Here is a 23,421-nt window from a genome sequence, read left to right as displayed (position 1 = left end):
ACAGTGAAAGTAATTCGGAAGAATTCGGAGTTGTCTGCTCTCAAATTTGTCTGTCTGCACTGCACAGCTTCAAGTTAAACACATCTGCGGATGCGTGAAGCCTCAGAGCCGAGAGCGTGGGGGGGCTTGCGTCTGACTGACTTTATGAACCGTGCAAAATTACATTATCTTTAACATAATCATAACGTATAATATTTTTTATTAATGTTTAGAAATAATATAAATATGAAAGCCTTTTATCACCTCTATTTTACCTAAATCACATTAAAATAATGTTAAGTATAGTCACAATTTCCTCAGAGCTTTTCTCTGTGTATTGTATATACATGTTATAAAGGTAGTGAAAGAGAAAGATTACTCCACAGTGCGTTTCACCCTCCTGTTATTATGAGGACACTTTATGGAGACAACAAGTTGAAAATGGTTTGAAAAGTCGTTATTTCCACATTTTAGTAGACAATGTCCTAGTTATTTGCCAATCGTTAAGAATGTTCAGTTTTCTGTAGGTGTTTATCTCTGAGGTAAACCAGTTCACTCTCCACACTTACCTTCCTTATATCGTGCCTGTAACTTCAATTACCACAAATCTTTCAGAAGTATACACTAAATAAAAACAACAGTAAAATGTGATTAATTTAAAACGAAAGAACATTTCCTTACCGTGACAGAGATGTCAGGTTAGTCAGGTCAGGTGCTCCAGTGTAGTGAGTGATGACCATTTCTTCAGAATCAGAATAATATTGTTAATATATAAAAATTTTGTTTCGATCATATAAAACACGCAAAAACATATCAATTGAATTTATCATCAATTGGATAATATAGCTAAATATAGCCCAAATGTTGCCCACACAGGGCCCTCGAGTAAACAGCCTAACTGGGGCTCACAACCCTGACTAAGCTGGGGCCCACATTCAGCCCATCAAACCCAGATAAAGCCCATGTGGGGCCACATGGACATGTTGGCTGGGAGGCAGTTGACATCGGATTTGCTGGTAGATTACAGACAAACCATTTGAAATACATACCATTTGAAACTCATAAGAAAAATTTTGTTCAGGTTGCTGTGCAGATGATGTATGCCTGACGTAATGTTGATAAAGATTACTAAAGATTACACATGTATACAGTACATATATGTGGGGGCGCAAGAAGGATTTGGGAAAAGGCTCCTGTTACCCACAAGTTTACATCACAGAAAACAAGAACTTTCTGTATGAGCAACTTATGTGTTTCTGTGTGTATAAACAAAACCCCCATCCTCCCTCTCTCCACTACACTCCCCCAAGAGTATTTATATAACAAATCATAGCATCAACTTCTTTTCTTCGGAATACCGTTGTTTTTTTATTTAGTATTGGCACCTCCCAACATAATTATTAAAAAAATATATTTATTTCCGCAGTCAGTGATTTGTGGAGACATGTTCTACTGAAATACTTACGAATAAGAAGAGAAGGGTGCGGTTTTGCATGGTCTGTGGGATAATTATCCTCCATCCCTCAACATTGCAAAGGAGCTGGTAAGACTGCATTCTCTTGTGAAATGGAAAAATAACTCTCACCTACACAGAAATAAGAGGACACACCAGCACCTGATTTACAAGCAGGGCCGGCCCTGGCTCTGCTGGTGCCCTATACCAGATTGTCTTTTTTCACAAATTTTTTTTTGAAAGGATTGTTAAAGTGCACATAAATGGCTAAACTAATATGTATGGTAACTGTGTCCGCTATGCAGAATTAATGCGTTATGGGGATGCTTTATAATCACGTCATGATGCAGAAAGTCTGACATATTTATCAAATCTTATAATCGTCTGTTGATGTCAATTCGATCAGCACTAAAATCGTGTTAAGGTGCAGGGTGGTCACAAGAGGGCGCACACAGCAAAAAAAATCTGGTGCAGAGTCTGCCAGCCATTTTTCGCCCTAAACAACTGCCCATGTCGCCTATGAGCCGGTCCTGGTTAAAATACTTGTCATTAACAAGTAAAAAGGTTAAAAGTCTTGTCATTGTGTTGCAAATTGGGACTTAGATTTCAAAGTTTCACTTGACAGAGTTTAATGCATTGAACTCCAAAACAATGTTAGTTGTTGTTTAATAGGTAGATCTCAGTGAGAGTCTAATAAATGGCTTATAATTGTTATTTTTCTTGAATTTAGTAAGCCAAAAACATTGTCATATTCTCAAGAACCCTGTATATGAAAAGCCCCTCTGTCTTCTCCCAAATAAGCTGTGTCAGAGAACACTAAAGACTCCTTCTCACAGACTGACTTTGCATTTTTCAATAATAGAAAACAAGCAATTGACATTAACCCAATTAAATTAAAAACACATTTTAACTTATAATAAACAAAGCTGTGAATATTTTTTGTATCAGCTGTTCAAAAAGTATGACCTCTCAAATTTTAAAAGAGACCAACACCCAATTTACCTTTAATCCCCTCCCAAAAAAACCCCAACAACAAATAAATAAATGACGTCCTGCATTGTACCACTTATAACATTAGCTCATGTCCAAGCAGGAAAGACATTCTTTCACTGGTGTTTTTCAAACAAAGGCGTGTTTTTGGGGTGGAGTCTTCTTCATGTAGATAAATTCTCACCAAGGAATACTAAAACCACTGCTCTGATCCTGCTAGCGCCTGTGTTTCTGCCTTGTCTAGGGTTTGCCAGAAAAAACATTTCTGTTTCTGTTTCTGTTCCTGATAAACCTGAATCATCTATCACACACATAAACTGAGGTAGGAGTTAATATTTGAACAATGTACATATTTTTTTTACAACTATTAATACTGTTAAGTACCAAACTTATACTGAGTTGAACAGAGAGAGTGTCAATGAATTAGTTAAAGGTGTAAAGTTGTGTAAATGATTAACAATAACAGTCAGTGTTGTGTCATCATGTTGATAGGATTGTACAGTTACTCCCTGCAATAAAGAGGTAATTCCAACAGTGGCATACAGTCCATGATAAAAAAAAAAATAGACTCAGGCAAATGAAATGGATTGCAGGCACTGTTCAAAATCATTTTGAAAGGTTTTTGTTAATGAAGTGAAGAGAAAAGAATTTACCATGATTTTGTAACACATTAACTGTCTATTGATGTCTCACAAGTAGATTTTTATTTTTGGTACCAGGTTTTTATATAAATTAAATGTTAATTATCTAAATTACCTTAGTTCAGCCTCTATGCTCTATGATTTAACATTATCATTTTGGATTATATTTGGTAATATGGAAATATGCAAGCACATGCAAAAGAAATCTAAACAAACTATGATTGAATTGGTCATTTCCGTCCCCATTCATCTTAGGTGATGAGAAACATTTTTACATCATCAGGAAAGAATTTTGGTTATTGCTAAGCTAGCACACTGAAACCTGTTGGTTACAAGGATTCCATTCTGTGTTAGAAGACCAGTTCTGCTAGAAATTATTTAAAGATTCTAGCTTTTTGATAAGAGAATACTTTTTTTTAGGATTTGGATAATTTTTTTCATTTCTTCAGAAAATGCGTGCATTTGTTAACATGTGCAATGATAATATAGTGCAAACAACAGATTTCAGCAAAAGGATGACAACAGATTTCAGCAAAAACATAACACTGGGAAAGCCTATTGGATCTTGTTCTGGCTGAATTATAGAAAATAGCTAGTCAGGTTTGAGGTCTATGCTCAGTAGCAGACCACTAAAGATTCTCCACTCCAAACCATATCAAGCAAATCTTCATGGAGCTGGCTTTGTGGACGGGGCATTGTCATGCTGGAACAGGTTTGATCTCCTAGTTCACATAAAGGGAATATGGAATGGAATGCTATGGAATGGAAGACGTCCTATACAAGTGTATTTGGAAAAGAACAACATATGGTTGGAAAAGTCAGGTGTCCCAATACTTTTCATACTGTTCATATGTGCATTCATTTTGCCACCCCCACAAAATAAGTGTATAATATTTTTAATTAGTATATGGAAAAATGCTGTAAAACTTTCACATTGACAGAATCCGAGTTGCTAGATTATGTCAAGTGTCATGTCATTAAAGCCAGTGTAAAATATTTGGATGTTTGCAAATAAATAACAATAATGCAACGCAGTTCACTACAATCGCCTGCCAACTTTGTATTTCTGTCCAAGGGTATGTAAGAGAAATGTCACCATTTAATTTCTAAGTGAGAAAATAGCAAGTTGCAACACATACTGTGATTATACAACTCTATGGTTGAAATGTTAAGCCATCTTACCCTGAAGTAGCCAATGACGTGTAAATCCTATATATTTTAACTAATTAATTGAATGGAATTATTCTGTATTGAAAACAAATGCCAATAATATAGTTGTCCAAATAATCTCTAATAGGTATTACATATACAGTACAGTACATAATTCACTAGAAATACATGGACACCTACATATCTATTCAGTTATCTAATCAACCATCGTGTGCCAGCAGAACAATGCTAAAAAATGCAAATACAGTTCAAGAGCTTCAGGCATTAATGGATGGTGGTACCAGATGGGCTAGATCAAGTACACCAGAAATTGCTGATATCCTGGGAATTTCACATACAACAAATATCTAAAGCCATGGTGCAATAAAAAATGATTTAGTGTTCTGTTGGTGGAAAAAAAAACCTTTCAGAAAAGGCAGAGGAAAATATGAAGAAGGTCATATTTTGGTCAAAAGACTAAATTGAAACATGCTCATAATTTAAGAACAGCTGATTAGAACTCAGAGCTGTCTCTTACATACAATTCCAATCTAAACCCTGTCTACTTGAAAATAAGCCAAAATCTCTACTAAATAATAACCTATTTCAAGACAATAGAGCTAATTTATTAAACTGGACACAATCAGACTTATTTGTCATTAATTTTGAAATTAATAACTGTTCATTGCTTACTTATGCACCTGAGTGGGTGAAAGTTTATGTATATAAAGAAAAACTAATCTAAACCTTCACTTGAATGACTTCAAATCATATAATTTGCATGAATTACCTCAGGTATTCAGAGCAAGTTACAAGTAAAAAATCCTTATGCTAGTATATAAATTCAGGGTCTAAGAGCCCTGTTTGTGAAATGAATGTTTGTGGAAAAACAGTAATTATATATTAGCATTAATTTAAGGAAATTTAAATTATAGACAGGTAGCCAACAAAAATTCAAAAATTAACACAAATTAATTATTCAAATCTGACAAAAGAAATATTGGCATTTAAAAGAGTGGAGGGGTGAAGGGTTGCATAAATGCTTACTTATTTCAATTGTTATTATTATAATATTGTTGTTATTATGATGATGATTATTATTATTAATATTATTTCAATAATACCATTTAATATGTATAATAATAATAATAATAATACATTTAATTATTAAAATTCAAAATCAATTCAAAGAATAATTAATTAATACTTGATAAATACTTAATTATAAATTCCAATTAATCTGGGTCAAAATAATTGAACAAGAAGTGGACTTTATGTTACGTAAAGTCCACATCTTGGTCATGTATTTTGACCAATATTAACTGGAATTAAAATAGCAACCATATGATCTAGAATTAAAGAACATTTGCAAAATGGGCATAAAGTTGAGAAACTGTATTGAAAGAAATTTAATAATTTAATTTATTTTTTGGCAGCTCAAATGTTAAATTATTTTTTATCCGTTTACAGGTTTACAATGTCACTTCAAGAAAAGAGCAAAAGAAAAATGGCTTTGACTAATTTTAAAGGAATAAAAAAGCAAGTTTCAGCCCGGAACTTGTTTGAATCTCAAATCATTGACAAGACCTTATTTGAAGACCTTAGCACTGGTAAAGTCACGGCAGATCAAGTAAGCAATATGGACTCAGTACGCAAGTACCTGCAGGGAACCGACTGCATTGCAGGAGTGTTTGTGCAGTCCGCCAAACAGACTATGAGCATCTATGAAGCCAAATCCAAAGGCCTGTTGACACCTGGAACGTCACTGGTTTTATTAGAGGCTCAGGCTGCTACTGGCTTCATAATTGATCCACTGAGGAACGAAAAACTCTCTGTGGAGGAGGCTGTGGAGCAAGGAGTCGTGGGGCTCGAGCTGAAAAACAAGCTACTTTCTGCAGAGAAGGCTGTCACTGGCTACACTGACCCTCACACGGGAGACACCATTTCATTGTTCCAGGCCTTGAAAAAAGATCTCATCGTCAAAGATCATGGCATTCGTCTTTTGGAAGCACAGATTGCGACGGGAGGCATCATTGATCCAGTGCACAGCCATCGTGTGCCTGTGGAGGTGGCTTATAAGAGAGGATATTTTGATGAAGAAATGAACCAGATTCTTTCTGACCCAGGTGATGACACCAAGGGCTTCTTTGACCCAAACACACAGGAAAACCTCACCTACTTGCAACTGCTCGACAGGTGTGTGAAAGACCCACAAACTGGCCTAAGGCTGCTCGTTGTCGTGAAGAAGGGAGAGTTTTACTTCTACATCGATGAACAAACAAAGAGAATCCTCCAATCCACTAACACAAATAAAGCAGGGGGGAAATTCCAAGGAAAGGAGGTTTCCTTGTGGGATCTCATAAACTCTGACTACATCGAAGAGGAGAAGAAACGAGATCTGGTTCAGCAATTAAAGACTGCCACTATAACAATTGAGTGCTTCTTGGAGCATGTACTAACAACTGTACACAAGAAAACCTCCAGTGTGACCGTAACTACTACCACAACTGCGACAAAACAACCCACCTTCCGGGGAATCAAAAAGCAAGTTTCAGCCCGGAACTTGTTTGAATCTCAAATCATTGACAAGACCTTATTTGAAGACCTTAGCACTGGTAAAGTCACGGCAGATCAAGTAAGCAATATGGACTCAGTACGCAAGTACCTGCAGGGAACCGACTGCATTGCAGGAGTGTTTGTGCAGTCCGCCAAACAGACTATGAGCATCTATGAAGCCAAATCCAAAGGCCTGTTGACACCTGGAACGTCACTGGTTTTATTAGAGGCTCAGGCTGCTACTGGCTTCATAATTGATCCACTGAGGAACGAAAAACTCTCTGTGGAGGAGGCTGTGGAGCAAGGAGTCGTGGGGCTCGAGCTGAAAAACAAGCTACTTTCTGCAGAGAAGGCTGTCACTGGCTACACTGACCCTCACACGGGAGACACCATTTCATTGTTCCAGGCCTTGAAAAAAGATCTCATCGTCAAAGATCATGGCATTCGTCTTTTGGAAGCACAGATTGCGACGGGAGGCATCATTGATCCAGTGCACAGCCATCGTGTGCCTGTGGAGGTGGCTTATAAGAGAGGATATTTTGATGAAGAAATGAACCAGATTCTTTCTGACCCAGGTGATGACACCAAGGGCTTCTTTGACCCAAACACACAGGAAAACCTCACCTACTTGCAACTGCTCGACAGGTGTGTGAAAGACCCACAAACTGGCCTAAGGCTGCTCGTTGTCGTGAAGAAGGGAGAGTTTTACTTCTACATCGATGAACAAACAAAGAGAATCCTCCAATCCACTAACACAAATAAAGCAGGGGGGAAATTCCAAGGAAAGGAGGTTTCCTTGTGGGATCTCATAAACTCTGACTACATCGAAGAGGAGAAGAAACGAGATCTGGTTCAGCAATTAAAGACTGCCACTATAACAATTGAGTGCTTCTTGGAGCATGTACTAACAACTGTACACAAGAAAACCTCCAGTGTGACCGTAACTACTACCACAACTGCGACAAAACAACCCACCTTCCGGGGAATCAAAAAGCAAGTTTCAGCCCGGAACTTGTTTGAATCTCAAATCATTGACAAGACCTTATTTGAAGACCTTAGCACTGGTAAAGTCACGGCAGATCAAGTAAGCAATATGGACTCAGTACGCAAGTACCTGCAGGGAACCGACTGCATTGCAGGAGTGTTTGTGCAGTCCGCCAAACAGACTATGAGCATCTATGAAGCCAAATCCAAAGGCCTGTTGACACCTGGAACGTCACTGGTTTTATTAGAGGCTCAGGCTGCTACTGGCTTCATAATTGATCCACTGAGGAACGAAAAACTCTCTGTGGAGGAGGCTGTGGAGCAAGGAGTCGTGGGGCTCGAGCTGAAAAACAAGCTACTTTCTGCAGAGAAGGCTGTCACTGGCTACACTGACCCTCACACGGGAGACACCATTTCATTGTTCCAGGCCTTGAAAAAAGATCTCATCGTCAAAGATCATGGCATTCGTCTTTTGGAAGCACAGATTGCGACGGGAGGCATCATTGATCCAGTGCACAGCCATCGTGTGCCTGTGGAGGTGGCTTATAAGAGAGGATATTTTGATGAAGAAATGAACCAGATTCTTTCTGACCCAGGTGATGACACCAAGGGCTTCTTTGACCCAAACACACAGGAAAACCTCACCTACTTGCAACTGCTCGACAGGTGTGTGAAAGACCCACAAACTGGCCTAAGGCTGCTCGTTGTCGTGAAGAAGGGAGAGTTTTACTTCTACATCGATGAACAAACAAAGAGAATCCTCCAATCCACTAACACAAATAAAGCAGGGGGGAAATTCCAAGGAAAGGAGGTTTCCTTGTGGGATCTCATAAACTCTGACTACATCGAAGAGGAGAAGAAACGAGATCTGGTTCAGCAATTAAAGACTGCCACTATAACAATTGAGTGCTTCTTGGAGCATGTACTAACAACTGTACACAAGAAAACCTCCAGTGTGACCGTAACTACTACCACAACTACGACAAAACAACCCACCTTCCGGGGAATCAAAAAGCAAGTTTCAGCCCGGAACTTGTTTGAATCTCAAATCATTGACAAGACCTTATTTGAAGACCTTAGCACTGGTAAAGTCACGGCAGATCAAGTAAGCAATATGGACTCAGTACGCAAGTACCTGCAGGGAACCGACTGCATTGCAGGAGTGTTTGTGCAGTCCGCCAAACAGACTATGAGCATCTATGAAGCCAAATCCAAAGGCCTGTTGACACCTGGAACGTCACTGGTTTTATTAGAGGCTCAGGCTGCTACTGGCTTCATAATTGATCCACTGAGGAACGAAAAACTCTCTGTGGAGGAGGCTGTGGAGCAAGGAGTCGTGGGGCTCGAGCTGAAAAACAAGCTACTTTCTGCAGAGAAGGCTGTCACTGGCTACACTGACCCTCACACGGGAGACACCATTTCATTGTTCCAGGCCTTGAAAAAAGATCTCATCGTCAAAGATCATGGCATTCGTCTTTTGGAAGCACAGATTGCGACGGGAGGCATCATTGATCCAGTGCACAGCCATCGTGTGCCTGTGGAGGTGGCTTATAAGAGAGGATATTTTGATGAAGAAATGAACCAGATTCTTTCTGACCCAGGTGATGACACCAAGGGCTTCTTTGACCCAAACACACAGGAAAACCTCACCTACTTGCAACTGCTCGACAGGTGTGTGAAAGACCCACAAACTGGCCTAAGGCTGCTCGTTGTCGTGAAGAAGGGAGAGTTTTACTTCTACATCGATGAACAAACAAAGAGAATCCTCCAATCCACTAACACAAATAAAGCAGGGGGGAAATTCCAAGGAAAGGAGGTTTCCTTGTGGGATCTCATAAACTCTGACTACATCGAAGAGGAGAAGAAACGAGATCTGGTTCAGCAATTAAAGACTGCCACTATAACAATTGAGTGCTTCTTGGAGCATGTACTAACAACTGTACACAAGAAAACCTCCAGTGTGACCGTAACTACTACCACAACTGCGACAAAACAACCCACCTTCCGGGGAATCAAAAAGCAAGTTTCAGCCCGGAACTTGTTTGAATCTCAAATCATTGACAAGACCTTATTTGAAGACCTTAGCACTGGTAAAGTCACGGCAGATCAAGTAAGCAATATGGACTCAGTACGCAAGTACCTGCAGGGAACCGACTGCATTGCAGGAGTGTTTGTGCAGTCCGCCAAACAGACTATGAGCATCTATGAAGCCAAATCCAAAGGCCTGTTGACACCTGGAACGTCACTGGTTTTATTAGAGGCTCAGGCTGCTACTGGCTTCATAATTGATCCACTGAGGAACGAAAAACTCTCTGTGGAGGAGGCTGTGGAACAAGGAGTCGTGGGGCTCGAGCTGAAAAACAAGCTACTTTCTGCAGAGAAGGCTGTCACTGGCTACACTGACCCTCACACGGGAGACACCATTTCATTGTTCCAGGCCTTGAAAAAAGATCTCATCGTCAAAGATCATGGCATTCGTCTTTTGGAAGCACAGATTGCGACGGGAGGCATCATTGATCCAGTGCACAGCCATCGTGTGCCTGTGGAGGTGGCTTATAAGAGAGGATATTTTGATGAAGAAATGAACCAGATTCTTTCTGACCCAGGTGATGACACCAAGGGCTTCTTTGACCCAAACACACAGGAAAACCTCACCTACTTGCAACTGCTCGACAGGTGTGTGAAAGACCCACAAACTGGCCTAAGGCTGCTCGTTGTCGTGAAGAAGGGAGAGTTTTACTTCTACATCGATGAACAAACAAAGAGAATCCTCCAATCCACTAACACAAATAAAGCAGGGGGGAAATTCCAAGGAAAGGAGGTTTCCTTGTGGGATCTCATAAACTCTGACTACATCGAAGAGGAGAAGAAACGAGATCTGGTTCAGCAATTAAAGACTGCCACTATAACAATTGAGTGCTTCTTGGAGCATGTACTAACAACTGTACACAAGAAAACCTCCAGTGTGACCGTAACTACTACCACAACTGCGACAAAACAACCCACCTTCCGGGGAATCAAAAAGCAAGTTTCAGCCCGGAACTTGTTTGAATCTCAAATCATTGACAAGACCTTATTTGAAGACCTTAGCACTGGTAAAGTCACGGCAGATCAAGTAAGCAATATGGACTCAGTACGCAAGTACCTGCAGGGAACCGACTGCATTGCAGGAGTGTTTGTGCAGTCCGCCAAACAGACTATGAGCATCTATGAAGCCAAATCCAAAGGCCTGTTGACACCTGGAACGTCACTGGTTTTATTAGAGGCTCAGGCTGCTACTGGCTTCATAATTGATCCACTGAGGAACGAAAAACTCTCTGTGGAGGAGGCTGTGGAGCAAGGAGTCGTGGGGCTCGAGCTGAAAAACAAGCTACTTTCTGCAGAGAAGGCTGTCACTGGCTACACTGACCCTCACACGGGAGACACCATTTCATTGTTCCAGGCCTTGAAAAAAGATCTCATCGTCAAAGATCATGGCATTCATCTTTTGGAAGCACAGATTGCGACGGGAGGCATCATTGATCCAGTGCACAGCCATCGTGTGCCTGTGGAGGTGGCTTATAAGAGAGGATATTTTGATGAAGAAATGAACCAGATTCTTTCTGACCCAGGTGATGACACCAAGGGCTTCTTTGACCCAAACACACAGGAAAACCTCACCTACTTGCAACTGCTCGACAGGTGTGTGAAAGACCCACAAACTGGCCTAAGGCTGCTCGTTGTCGTGAAGAAGGGAGAGTTTTACTTCTACATCGATGAACAAACAAAGAGAATCCTCCAATCCACTAACACAAATAAAGCAGGGGGGAAATTCCAAGGAAAGGAGGTTTCCTTGTGGGATCTCATAAACTCTGACTACATCGAAGAGGAGAAGAAACGAGATCTGGTTCAGCAATTAAAGACTGCCACTATAACAATTGAGTGCTTCTTGGAGCATGTACTAACAACTGTACACAAGAAAACCTCCAGTGTGACCGTAACTACTACCACAACTGCGACAAAACAACCCACCTTCCGGGGAATCAAAAAGCAAGTTTCAGCCCGGAACTTGTTTGAATCTCAAATCATTGACAAGACCTTATTTGAAGACCTTAGCACTGGTAAAGTCACGGCAGATCAAGTAAGCAATATGGACTCAGTACGCAAGTACCTGCAGGGAACCGACTGCATTGCAGGAGTGTTTGTGCAGTCCGCCAAACAGACTATGAGCATCTATGAAGCCAAATCCAAAGGCCTGTTGACACCTGGAACGTCACTGGTTTTATTAGAGGCTCAGGCTGCTACTGGCTTCATAATTGATCCACTGAGGAACGAAAAACTCTCTGTGGAGGAGGCTGTGGAGCAAGGAGTCGTGGGGCTCGAGCTGAAAAACAAGCTACTTTCTGCAGAGAAGGCTGTCACTGGCTACACTGACCCTCACACGGGAGACACCATTTCATTGTTCCAGGCCTTGAAAAAAGATCTCATCGTCAAAGATCATGGCATTCGTCTTTTGGAAGCACAGATTGCGACGGGAGGCATCATTGATCCAGTGCACAGCCATCGTGTGCCTGTGGAGGTGGCTTATAAGAGAGGATATTTTGATGAAGAAATGAACCAGATTCTTTCTGACCCAGGTGATGACACCAAGGGCTTCTTTGACCCAAACACACAGGAAAACCTCACCTACTTGCAACTGCTCGACAGGTGTGTGAAAGACCCACAAACTGGCCTAAGGCTGCTCGTTGTCGTGAAGAAGGGAGAGTTTTACTTCTACATCGATGAACAAACAAAGAGAATCCTCCAATCCACTAACACAAATAAAGCAGGGGGGAAATTCCAAGGAAAGGAGGTTTCCTTGTGGGATCTCATAAACTCTGACTACATCGAAGAGGAGAAGAAACGAGATCTGGTTCAGCAATTAAAGACTGCCACTATAACAATTGAGTGCTTCTTGGAGCATGTACTAACAACTGTACACAAGAAAACCTCCAGTGTGACCGTAACTACTACCACAACTGCGACAAAACAACCCACCTTCCGGGGAATCAAAAAGCAAGTTTCAGCCCGGAACTTGTTTGAATCTCAAATCATTGACAAGACCTTATTTGAAGACCTTAGCACTGGTAAAGTCACGGCAGATCAAGTAAGCAATATGGACTCAGTACGCAAGTACCTGCAGGGAACCGACTGCATTGCAGGAGTGTTTGTGCAGTCCGCCAAACAGACTATGAGCATCTATGAAGCCAAATCCAAAGGCCTGTTGACACCTGGAACGTCACTGGTTTTATTAGAGGCTCAGGCTGCTACTGGCTTCATAATTGATCCACTGAGGAACGAAAAACTCTCTGTGGAGGAGGCTGTGGAGCAAGGAGTCGTGGGGCTCGAGCTGAAAAACAAGCTACTTTCTGCAGAGAAGGCTGTCACTGGCTACACTGACCCTCACACGGGAGACACCATTTCATTGTTCCAGGCCTTGAAAAAAGATCTCATCGTCAAAGATCATGGCATTCGTCTTTTGGAAGCACAGATTGCGACGGGAGGCATCATTGATCCAGTGCACAGCCATCGTGTGCCTGTGGAGGTGGCTTATAAGAGAGGATATTTTGATGAAGAAATGAACCAGATTCTTTCTGACCCAGGTGATGACACCAAGGGCTTCTTTGACCCAAACACACAGGAAAACCTCACCTACTTGCAACTGCTCGACAGGTGTGTGAAAGACCCACAAACTGGCCTAAGGCTGCTCGTTGTCGTGAAGAAGGGAGAGTTTTACTTCTACATCGATGAACAAACAAAGAGAATCCTCCAATCCACTAACACAAATAAAGCAGGGGGGAAATTCCAAGGAAAGGAGGTTTCCTTGTGGGATCTCATAAACTCTGACTACATCGAAGAGGAGAAGAAACGAGATCTGGTTCAGCAATTAAAGACTGCCACTATAACAATTGAGTGCTTCTTGGAGCATGTACTAACAACTGTACACAAGAAAACCTCCAGTGTGACCGTAACTACTACCACAACTACGACAAAACAACCCACCTTCCGGGGAATCAAAAAGCAAGTTTCAGCCCGGAACTTGTTTGAATCTCAAATCATTGACAAGACCTTATTTGAAGACCTTAGCACTGGTAAAGTCACGGCAGATCAAGTAAGCAATATGGACTCAGTACGCAAGTACCTGCAGGGAACCGACTGCATTGCAGGAGTGTTTGTGCAGTCCGCCAAACAGACTATGAGCATCTATGAAGCCAAATCCAAAGGCCTGTTGACACCTGGAACGTCACTGGTTTTATTAGAGGCTCAGGCTGCTACTGGCTTCATAATTGATCCACTGAGGAACGAAAAACTCTCTGTGGAGGAGGCTGTGGAGCAAGGAGTCGTGGGGCTCGAGCTGAAAAACAAGCTACTTTCTGCAGAGAAGGCTGTCACTGGCTACACTGACCCTCACACGGGAGACACCATTTCATTGTTCCAGGCCTTGAAAAAAGATCTCATCGTCAAAGATCATGGCATTCGTCTTTTGGAAGCACAGATTGCGACGGGAGGCATCATTGATCCAGTGCACAGCCATCGTGTGCCTGTGGAGGTGGCTTATAAGAGAGGATATTTTGATGAAGAAATGAACCAGATTCTTTCTGACCCAGGTGATGACACCAAGGGCTTCTTTGACCCAAACACACAGGAAAACCTCACCTACTTGCAACTGCTCGACAGGTGTGTGAAAGACCCACAAACTGGCCTAAGGCTGCTCGTTGTCGTGAAGAAGGGAGAGTTTTACTTCTACATCGATGAACAAACAAAGAGAATCCTCCAATCCACTAACACAAATAAAGCAGGGGGGAAATTCCAAGGAAAGGAGGTTTCCTTGTGGGATCTCATAAACTCTGACTACATCGAAGAGGAGAAGAAACGAGATCTGGTTCAGCAATTAAAGACTGCCACTATAACAATTGAGTGCTTCTTGGAGCATGTACTAACAACTGTACACAAGAAAACCTCCAGTGTGACCGTAACTACTACCACAACTGCGACAAAACAACCCACCTTCCGGGGAATCAAAAAGCAAGTTTCAGCCCGGAACTTGTTTGAATCTCAAATCATTGACAAGACCTTATTTGAAGACCTTAGCACTGGTAAAGTCACGGCAGATCAAGTAAGCAATATGGACTCAGTACGCAAGTACCTGCAGGGAACCGACTGCATTGCAGGAGTGTTTGTGCAGTCCGCCAAACAGACTATGAGCATCTATGAAGCCAAATCCAAAGGCCTGTTGACACCTGGAACGTCACTGGTTTTATTAGAGGCTCAGGCTGCTACTGGCTTCATAATTGATCCACTGAGGAACGAAAAACTCTCTGTGGAGGAGGCTGTGGAACAAGGAGTCCTGGGGCTCGAGCTGAAAAACAAGCTACTTTCTGCAGAGAAGGCTGTCACTGGCTACACTGACCCTCACACGGGAGACACCATTTCATTGTTCCAGGCCTTGAAAAAAGATCTCATCGTCAAAGATCATGGCATTCGTCTTTTGGAAGCACAGATTGCGACGGGAGGCATCATTGATCCAGTGCACAGCCATCGTGTGCCTGTGGAGGTGGCTTATAAGAGAGGATATTTTGATGAAGAAATGAACCAGATTCTTTCTGACCCAGGTGATGACACCAAGGGCTTCTTTGACCCAAACACACAGGAAAACCTCACCTACTTGCAACTGCTCGACAGGTGTGTGAAAGACCCACAAACTGGCCTAAGGCTGCTCGTTGTCGTGAAGAAGGGAGAGTTTTACTTCTACATCGATGAACAAACAAAGAGAATCCTCCAATCCACTAACACAAATAAAGCAGGGGGGAAATTCCAAGGAAAGGAGGTTTCCTTGTGGGATCTCATAAACTCTGACTACATCGAAGAGGAGAAGAAACGAGATCTGGTTCAGCAATTAAAGACTGCCACTATAACAATTGAGTGCTTCTTGGAGCATGTACTAACAACTGTACACAAGAAAACCTCCAGTGTGACCGTAACTACTACCACAACTGCGACAAAACAACCCACCTTCCGGGGAATCAAAAAGCAAGTTTCAGCCCGGAACTTGTTTGAATCTCAAATCATTGACAAGACCTTATTTGAAGACCTTAGCACTGGTAAAGTCACGGCAGATCAAGTAAGCAATATGGACTCAGTACGCAAGTACCTGCAGGGAACCGACTGCATTGCAGGAGTGTTTGTGCAGTCCGCCAAACAGACTATGAGCATCTATGAAGCCAAATCCAAAGGCCTGTTGACACCTGGAACGTCACTGGTTTTATTAGAGGCTCAGGCTGCTACTGGCTTCATAATTGATCCACTGAGGAACGAAAAACTCTCTGTGGAGGAGGCTGTGGAGCAAGGAGTCGTGGGGCTCGAGCTGAAAAACAAGCTACTTTCTGCAGAGAAGGCTGTCACTGGCTACACTGACCCTCACACGGGAGACACCATTTCATTGTTCCAGGCCTTGAAAAAAGATCTCATCGTCAAAGATCATGGCATTCGTCTTTTGGAAGCACAGATTGCGACGGGAGGCATCATTGATCCAGTGCACAGCCATCGTGTGCCTGTGGAGGTGGCTTATAAGAGAGGATATTTTGATGAAGAAATGAACCAGATTCTTTCTGACCCAGGTGATGACACCAAGGGCTTCTTTGACCCAAACACACAGGAAAACCTCACCTACTTGCAACTGCTCGACAGGTGTGTGAAAGACCCACAAACTGGCCTAAGGCTGCTCGTTGTCGTGAAGAAGGGAGAGTTTTACTTCTACATCGATGAACAAACAAAGAGAATCCTCCAATCCACTAACACAAATAAAGCAGGGGGGAAATTCCAAGGAAAGGAGGTTTCCTTGTGGGATCTCATAAACTCTGACTACATCGAAGAGGAGAAGAAACGAGATCTGGTTCAGCAATTAAAGACTGCCACTATAACAATTGAGTGCTTCTTGGAGCATGTACTAACAACTGTACACAAGAAAACCTCCAGTGTGACCGTAACTACTACCACAACTGCGACAAAACAACCCACCTTCCGGGGAATCAAAAAGCAAGTTTCAGCCCGGAACTTGTTTGAATCTCAAATCATTGACAAGACCTTATTTGAAGACCTTAGCACTGGTAAAGTCACGGCAGATCAAGTAAGCAATATGGACTCAGTACGCAAGTACCTGCAGGGAACCGACTGCATTGCAGGAGTGTTTGTGCAGTCCGCCAAACAGACTATGAGCATCTATGAAGCCAAATCCAAAGGCCTGTTGACACCTGGAACGTCACTGGTTTTATTAGAGGCTCAGGCTGCTACTGGCTTCATAATTGATCCACTGAGGAACGAAAAACTCTCTGTGGAGGAGGCTGTGGAGCAAGGAGTCGTGGGGCTCGAGCTGAAAAACAAGCTACTTTCTGCAGAGAAGGCTGTCACTGGCTACACTGACCCTCACACGGGAGACACCATTTCATTGTTCCAGGCCTTGAAAAAAGATCTCATCGTCAAAGATCATGGCATTCGTCTTTTGGAAGCACAGATTGCGACGGGAGGCATCATTGATCCAGTGCACAGCCATCGTGTGCCTGTGGAGGTGGCTTATAAGAGAGGATATTTTGATGAAGAAATGAACCAGATTCTTTCTGACCCAGGTGATGACACCAAGGGCTTCTTTGACCCAAACACACAGGAAAACCTCACCTACTTGCAACTGCTCGACAGGTGTGTGAAAGACCCACAAACTGGCCTAAGGCTGCTCGTTGTCGTGAAGAAGGGAGAGTTTTACTTCTACATCGATGAACAAACAAAGAGAATCCTCCAATCCACTAACACAAATAAAGCAGGGGGGAAATTCCAAGGAAAGGAGGTTTCCTTGTGGGATCTCATAAACTCTGACTACATCGAAGAGGAGAAGAAACGAGATCTGGTTCAGCAATTAAAGACTGCCACTATAACAATTGAGTGCTTCTTGGAGCATGTACTAACAACTGTACACAAGAAAACCTCCAGTGTGACCGTAACTACTACCACAACTGCGACAAAACAACCCACCTTCCGGGGAATCAAAAAGCAAGTTTCAGCCCGGAACTTGTTTGAATCTCAAATCATTGACAAGACCTTATTTGAAGACCTTAGCACTGGTAAAGTCACGGCAGATCAAGTAAGCAATATGGACTCAGTACGCAAGTACCTGCAGGGAACCGACTGCATTGCAGGAGTGTTTGTGCAGTCCGCCAAACAGACTATGAGCATCTATGAAGCCAAATCCAAAGGCCTGTTGACACCTGGAACGTCACTGGTTTTATTAGAGGCTCAGGCTGCTACTGGCTTCATAATTGATCCACTGAGGAACGAAAAACTCTCTGTGGAGGAGGCTGTGGAACAAGGAGTCCTGGGGCTCGAGCTGAAAAACAAGCTACTTTCTGCAGAGAAGGCTGTCACTGGCTACACTGACCCTCACACGGGAGACACCATTTCATTGTTCCAGGCCTTGAAAAAAGATCTCATCGTCAAAGATCATGGCATTCGTCTTTTGGAAGCACAGATTGCGACGGGAGGCATCATTGATCCAGTGCACAGCCATCGTGTGCCTGTGGAGGTGGCTTATAAGAGAGGATATTTTGATGAAGAAATGAACCAGATTCTTTCTGACCCAGGTGATGACACCAAGGGCTTCTTTGACCCAAACACACAGGAAAACCTCACCTACTTGCAACTGCTCGACAGGTGTGTGAAAGACCCACAAACTGGCCTAAGGCTGCTCGTTGTCGTGAAGAAGGGAGAGTTTTACTTCTACATCGATGAACAAACAAAGAGAATCCTCCAATCCACTAACACAAATAAAGCAGGGGGGAAATTCCAAGGAAAGGAGGTTTCCTTGTGGGATCTCATAAACTCTGACTACATCGAAGAGGAGAAGAAACGAGATCTGGTTCAGCAATTAAAGACTGCCACTATAACAATTGAGTGCTTCTTGGAGCATGTACTAACAACTGTACACAAGAAAACCTCCAGTGTGACCGTAACTACTACCACAACTGCGACAAAACAACCCACCTTCCGGGGAATCAAAAAGCAAGTTTCAGCCCGGAACTTGTTTGAATCTCAAATCATTGACAAGACCTTATTTGAAGACCTTAGCACTGGTAAAGTCACGGCAGATCAAGTAAGCAATATGGACTCAGTACGCAAGTACCTGCAGGGAACCGACTGCATTGCAGGAGTGTTTGTGCAGTCCGCCAAACAGACTATGAGCATCTATGAAGCCAAATCCAAAGGCCTGTTGACACCTGGAACGTCACTGGTTTTATTAGAGGCTCAGGCTGCTACTGGCTTCATAATTGATCCACTGAGGAACGAAAAACTCTCTGTGGAGGAGGCTGTGGAGCAAGGAGTCGTGGGGCTCGAGCTGAAAAACAAGCTACTTTCTGCAGAGAAGGCTGTCACTGGCTACACTGACCCTCACACGGGAGACACCATTTCATTGTTCCAGGCCTTGAAAAAAGATCTCATCGTCAAAGATCATGGCATTCGTCTTTTGGAAGCACAGATTGCGACGGGAGGCATCATTGATCCAGTGCACAGCCATCGTGTGCCTGTGGAGGTGGCTTATAAGAGAGGATATTTTGATGAAGAAATGAACCAGATTCTTTCTGACCCAGGTGATGACACCAAGGGCTTCTTTGACCCAAACACACAGGAAAACCTCACCTACTTGCAACTGCTCGACAGGTGTGTGAAAGACCCACAAACTGGCCTAAGGCTGCTCGTTGTCGTGAAGAAGGGAGAGTTTTACTTCTACATCGATGAACAAACAAAGAGAATCCTCCAATCCACTAACACAAATAAAGCAGGGGGGAAATTCCAAGGAAAGGAGGTTTCCTTGTGGGATCTCATAAACTCTGACTACATCGAAGAGGAGAAGAAACGAGATCTGGTTCAGCAATTAAAGACTGCCACTATAACAATTGAGTGCTTCTTGGAGCATGTACTAACAACTGTACACAAGAAAACCTCCAGTGTGACCGTAACTACTACCACAACTGCGACAAAACAACCCACCTTCCGGGGAATCAAAAAGCAAGTTTCAGCCCGGAACTTGTTTGAATCTCAAATCATTGACAAGACCTTATTTGAAGACCTTAGCACTGGTAAAGTCACGGCAGATCAAGTAAGCAATATGGACTCAGTACGCAAGTACCTGCAGGGAACCGACTGCATTGCAGGAGTGTTTGTGCAGTCCGCCAAACAGACTATGAGCATCTATGAAGCCAAATCCAAAGGCCTGTTGACACCTGGAACGTCACTGGTTTTATTAGAGGCTCAGGCTGCTACTGGCTTCATAATTGATCCACTGAGGAACGAAAAACTCTCTGTGGAGGAGGCTGTGGAGCAAGGAGTCGTGGGGCTCGAGCTGAAAAACAAGCTACTTTCTGCAGAGAAGGCTGTCACTGGCTACACTGACCCTCACACGGGAGACACCATTTCATTGTTCCAGGCCTTGAAAAAAGATCTCATCGTCAAAGATCATGGCATTCGTCTTTTGGAAGCACAGATTGCGACGGGAGGCATCATTGATCCAGTGCACAGCCATCGTGTGCCTGTGGAGGTGGCTTATAAGAGAGGATATTTTGATGAAGAAATGAACCAGATTCTTTCTGACCCAGGTGATGACACCAAGGGCTTCTTTGACCCAAACACACAGGAAAACCTCACCTACTTGCAACTGCTCGACAGGTGTGTGAAAGACCCACAAACTGGCCTAAGGCTGCTCGTTGTCGTGAAGAAGGGAGAGTTTTACTTCTACATCGATGAACAAACAAAGAGAATCCTCCAATCCACTAACACAAATAAAGCAGGGGGGAAATTCCAAGGAAAGGAGGTTTCCTTGTGGGATCTCATAAACTCTGACTACATCGAAGAGGAGAAGAAACGAGATCTGGTTCAGCAATTAAAGACTGCCACTATAACAATTGAGTGCTTCTTGGAGCATGTACTAACAACTGTACACAAGAAAACCTCCAGTGTGACCGTAACTACTACCACAACTACGACAAAACAACCCACCTTCCGGGGAATCAAAAAGCAAGTTTCAGCCCGGAACTTGTTTGAATCTCAAATCATTGACAAGACCTTATTTGAAGACCTTAGCACTGGTAAAGTCACGGCAGATCAAGTAAGCAATATGGACTCAGTACGCAAGTACCTGCAGGGAACCGACTGCATTGCAGGAGTGTTTGTGCAGTCCGCCAAACAGACTATGAGCATCTATGAAGCCAAATCCAAAGGCCTGTTGACACCTGGAACGTCACTGGTTTTATTAGAGGCTCAGGCTGCTACTGGCTTCATAATTGATCCACTGAGGAACGAAAAACTCTCTGTGGAGGAGGCTGTGGAGCAAGGAGTCGTGGGGCTCGAGCTGAAAAACAAGCTACTTTCTGCAGAGAAGGCTGTCACTGGCTACACTGACCCTCACACGGGAGACACCATTTCATTGTTCCAGGCCTTGAAAAAAGATCTCATCGTCAAAGATCATGGCATTCGTCTTTTGGAAGCACAGATTGCGACGGGAGGCATCATTGATCCAGTGCACAGCCATCGTGTGCCTGTGGAGGTGGCTTATAAGAGAGGATATTTTGATGAAGAAATGAACCAGATTCTTTCTGACCCAGGTGATGACACCAAGGGCTTCTTTGACCCAAACACACAGGAAAACCTCACCTACTTGCAACTGCTCGACAGGTGTGTGAAAGACCCACAAACTGGCCTAAGGCTGCTCGTTGTCGTGAAGAAGGGAGAGTTTTACTTCTACATCGATGAACAAACAAAGAGAATCCTCCAATCCACTAACACAAATAAAGCAGGGGGGAAATTCCAAGGAAAGGAGGTTTCCTTGTGGGATCTCATAAACTCTGACTACATCGAAGAGGAGAAGAAACGAGATCTGGTTCAGCAATTAAAGACTGCCACTATAACAATTGAGTGCTTCTTGGAGCATGTACTAACAACTGTACACAAGAAAACCTCCAGTGTGACCGTAACTACTACCACAACTACGACAAAACAACCCACCTTCCGGGGAATCAAAAAGCAAGTTTCAGCCCGGAACTTGTTTGAATCTCAAATCATTGACAAGACCTTATTTGAAGACCTTAGCACTGGTAAAGTCACGGCAGATCAAGTAAGCAATATGGACTCAGTACGCAAGTACCTGCAGGGAACCGACTGCATTGCAGGAGTGTTTGTGCAGTCCGCCAAACAGACTATGAGCATCTATGAAGCCAAATCCAAAGGCCTGTTGACACCTGGAACGTCACTGGTTTTATTAGAGGCTCAGGCTGCTACTGGCTTCATAATTGATCCACTGAGGAACGAAAAACTCTCTGTGGAGGAGGCTGTGGAGCAAGGAGTCGTGGGGCTCGAGCTGAAAAACAAGCTACTTTCTGCAGAGAAGGCTGTCACTGGCTACACTGACCCTCACACGGGAGACACCATTTCATTGTTCCAGGCCTTGAAAAAAGATCTCATCGTCAAAGATCATGGCATTCGTCTTTTGGAAGCACAGATTGCGACGGGAGGCATCATTGATCCAGTGCACAGCCATCGTGTGCCTGTGGAGGTGGCTTATAAGAGAGGATATTTTGATGAAGAAATGAACCAGATTCTTTCTGACCCAGGTGATGACACCAAGGGCTTCTTTGACCCAAACACACAGGAAAACCTCACCTACTTGCAACTGCTCGACAGGTGTGTGAAAGACCCACAAACTGGCCTTACCTTATTGATCTTACAGAAATGAAAAAAAATATTTTAACAACTGAAATAATTTTAACAAAAACAAAATTTCTTTGTTATATATTGGTGTTCAGACCTACAGACCTTAACTTATCGTTCTACATGGCCATTCTTTTATAAAGTTTGCTTGTGCTTTATCATTTAATTATTGTATTTGCCTCTTTGTGTCTGGAAAACTCTCTTTTCAAGCACAACATTTAAATGTTCATTTAACACATTCAAATGCTCACCCTAGCGCACTACCCACAGTACAAGATTAATAAACACCTACATACTGTACATATTCACATTGTTAAAAACTGGAAGGATAGTGAGAAATCATAATTTTCGAGGAATAAATGTTGTCAGGAAAAAGCTTGAATGATCGTGATCGGCACTCACTTACACATTTGGTGAAATCAATTTGTAAAAGAAAAAAACTGAAACTGGCTATGTTTAGTAGTGAAAGTAAGAGAATTTCCTCACACTCAATGGATTTTTTTCTTTAATGATGGGACAGGCATATTCCAAGATGACAAAGCCTGGATTGATTGGGCTATAATTGTGAAAGAGTGTTCAGGGAGAATGATACATCATTTTCACACATGGACTAGCCACCACAGAGTCCAGACCTTAACCCCATTGAGAATTTTTGAGATGTGCTGGAAAAACTTTGCGCAACAATCTGACCCTCCCATTATCAATACAAGATCTTGGTGAAAAATTACTGCAGCTCTAGGCCGGAATAAATGTTGTGACATTGCAAAAGCTTATCGAAACAATCCCACAGCGAATGCATGCCGTAATCCAAGCTAAATGGGGTCAAATGAAATATTGATGTGTCTGACTTTTTTGGACAATCATCCAAAATCAATCATTGGACATAAAATCAGTGTATATATTCAA

The 23,421-nt window shown here is 42.8% G+C and overlaps 1 protein-coding gene across 1 annotated transcript; it reads left to right on the top strand.

Annotated features, from left to right (window-relative positions):
- The first annotated feature begins 2,651 nt into the window (after positions 1–2,651).
- On the top strand, positions 2,652–23,385 carry eppk1 (epiplakin 1). Its single transcript, XM_083523444.1, has 2 exons — positions 2,652–2,744; positions 5,683–23,385. The coding sequence occupies exon 2, from the start codon at positions 5,690–5,692 to the stop codon at positions 22,538–22,540; it is 16,851 nt and encodes a 5,616-aa protein (XP_083379570.1). The 5' UTR covers positions 2,652–2,744; positions 5,683–5,689; the 3' UTR covers positions 22,541–23,385.
- The last annotated feature ends 36 nt before the right edge of the window (positions 23,386–23,421 follow it).

This window comes from Silurus aristotelis (genome assembly GCF_946808225.1).
Source record: "Silurus aristotelis genome assembly, chromosome: 21".
Lineage (NCBI taxonomy): Eukaryota > Metazoa > Chordata > Actinopteri > Siluriformes > Siluridae > Silurus > Silurus aristotelis.
Note: the sequence above shows the minus strand (reverse complement) of the source record. Positions and strands in the feature narration are given on the sequence as shown.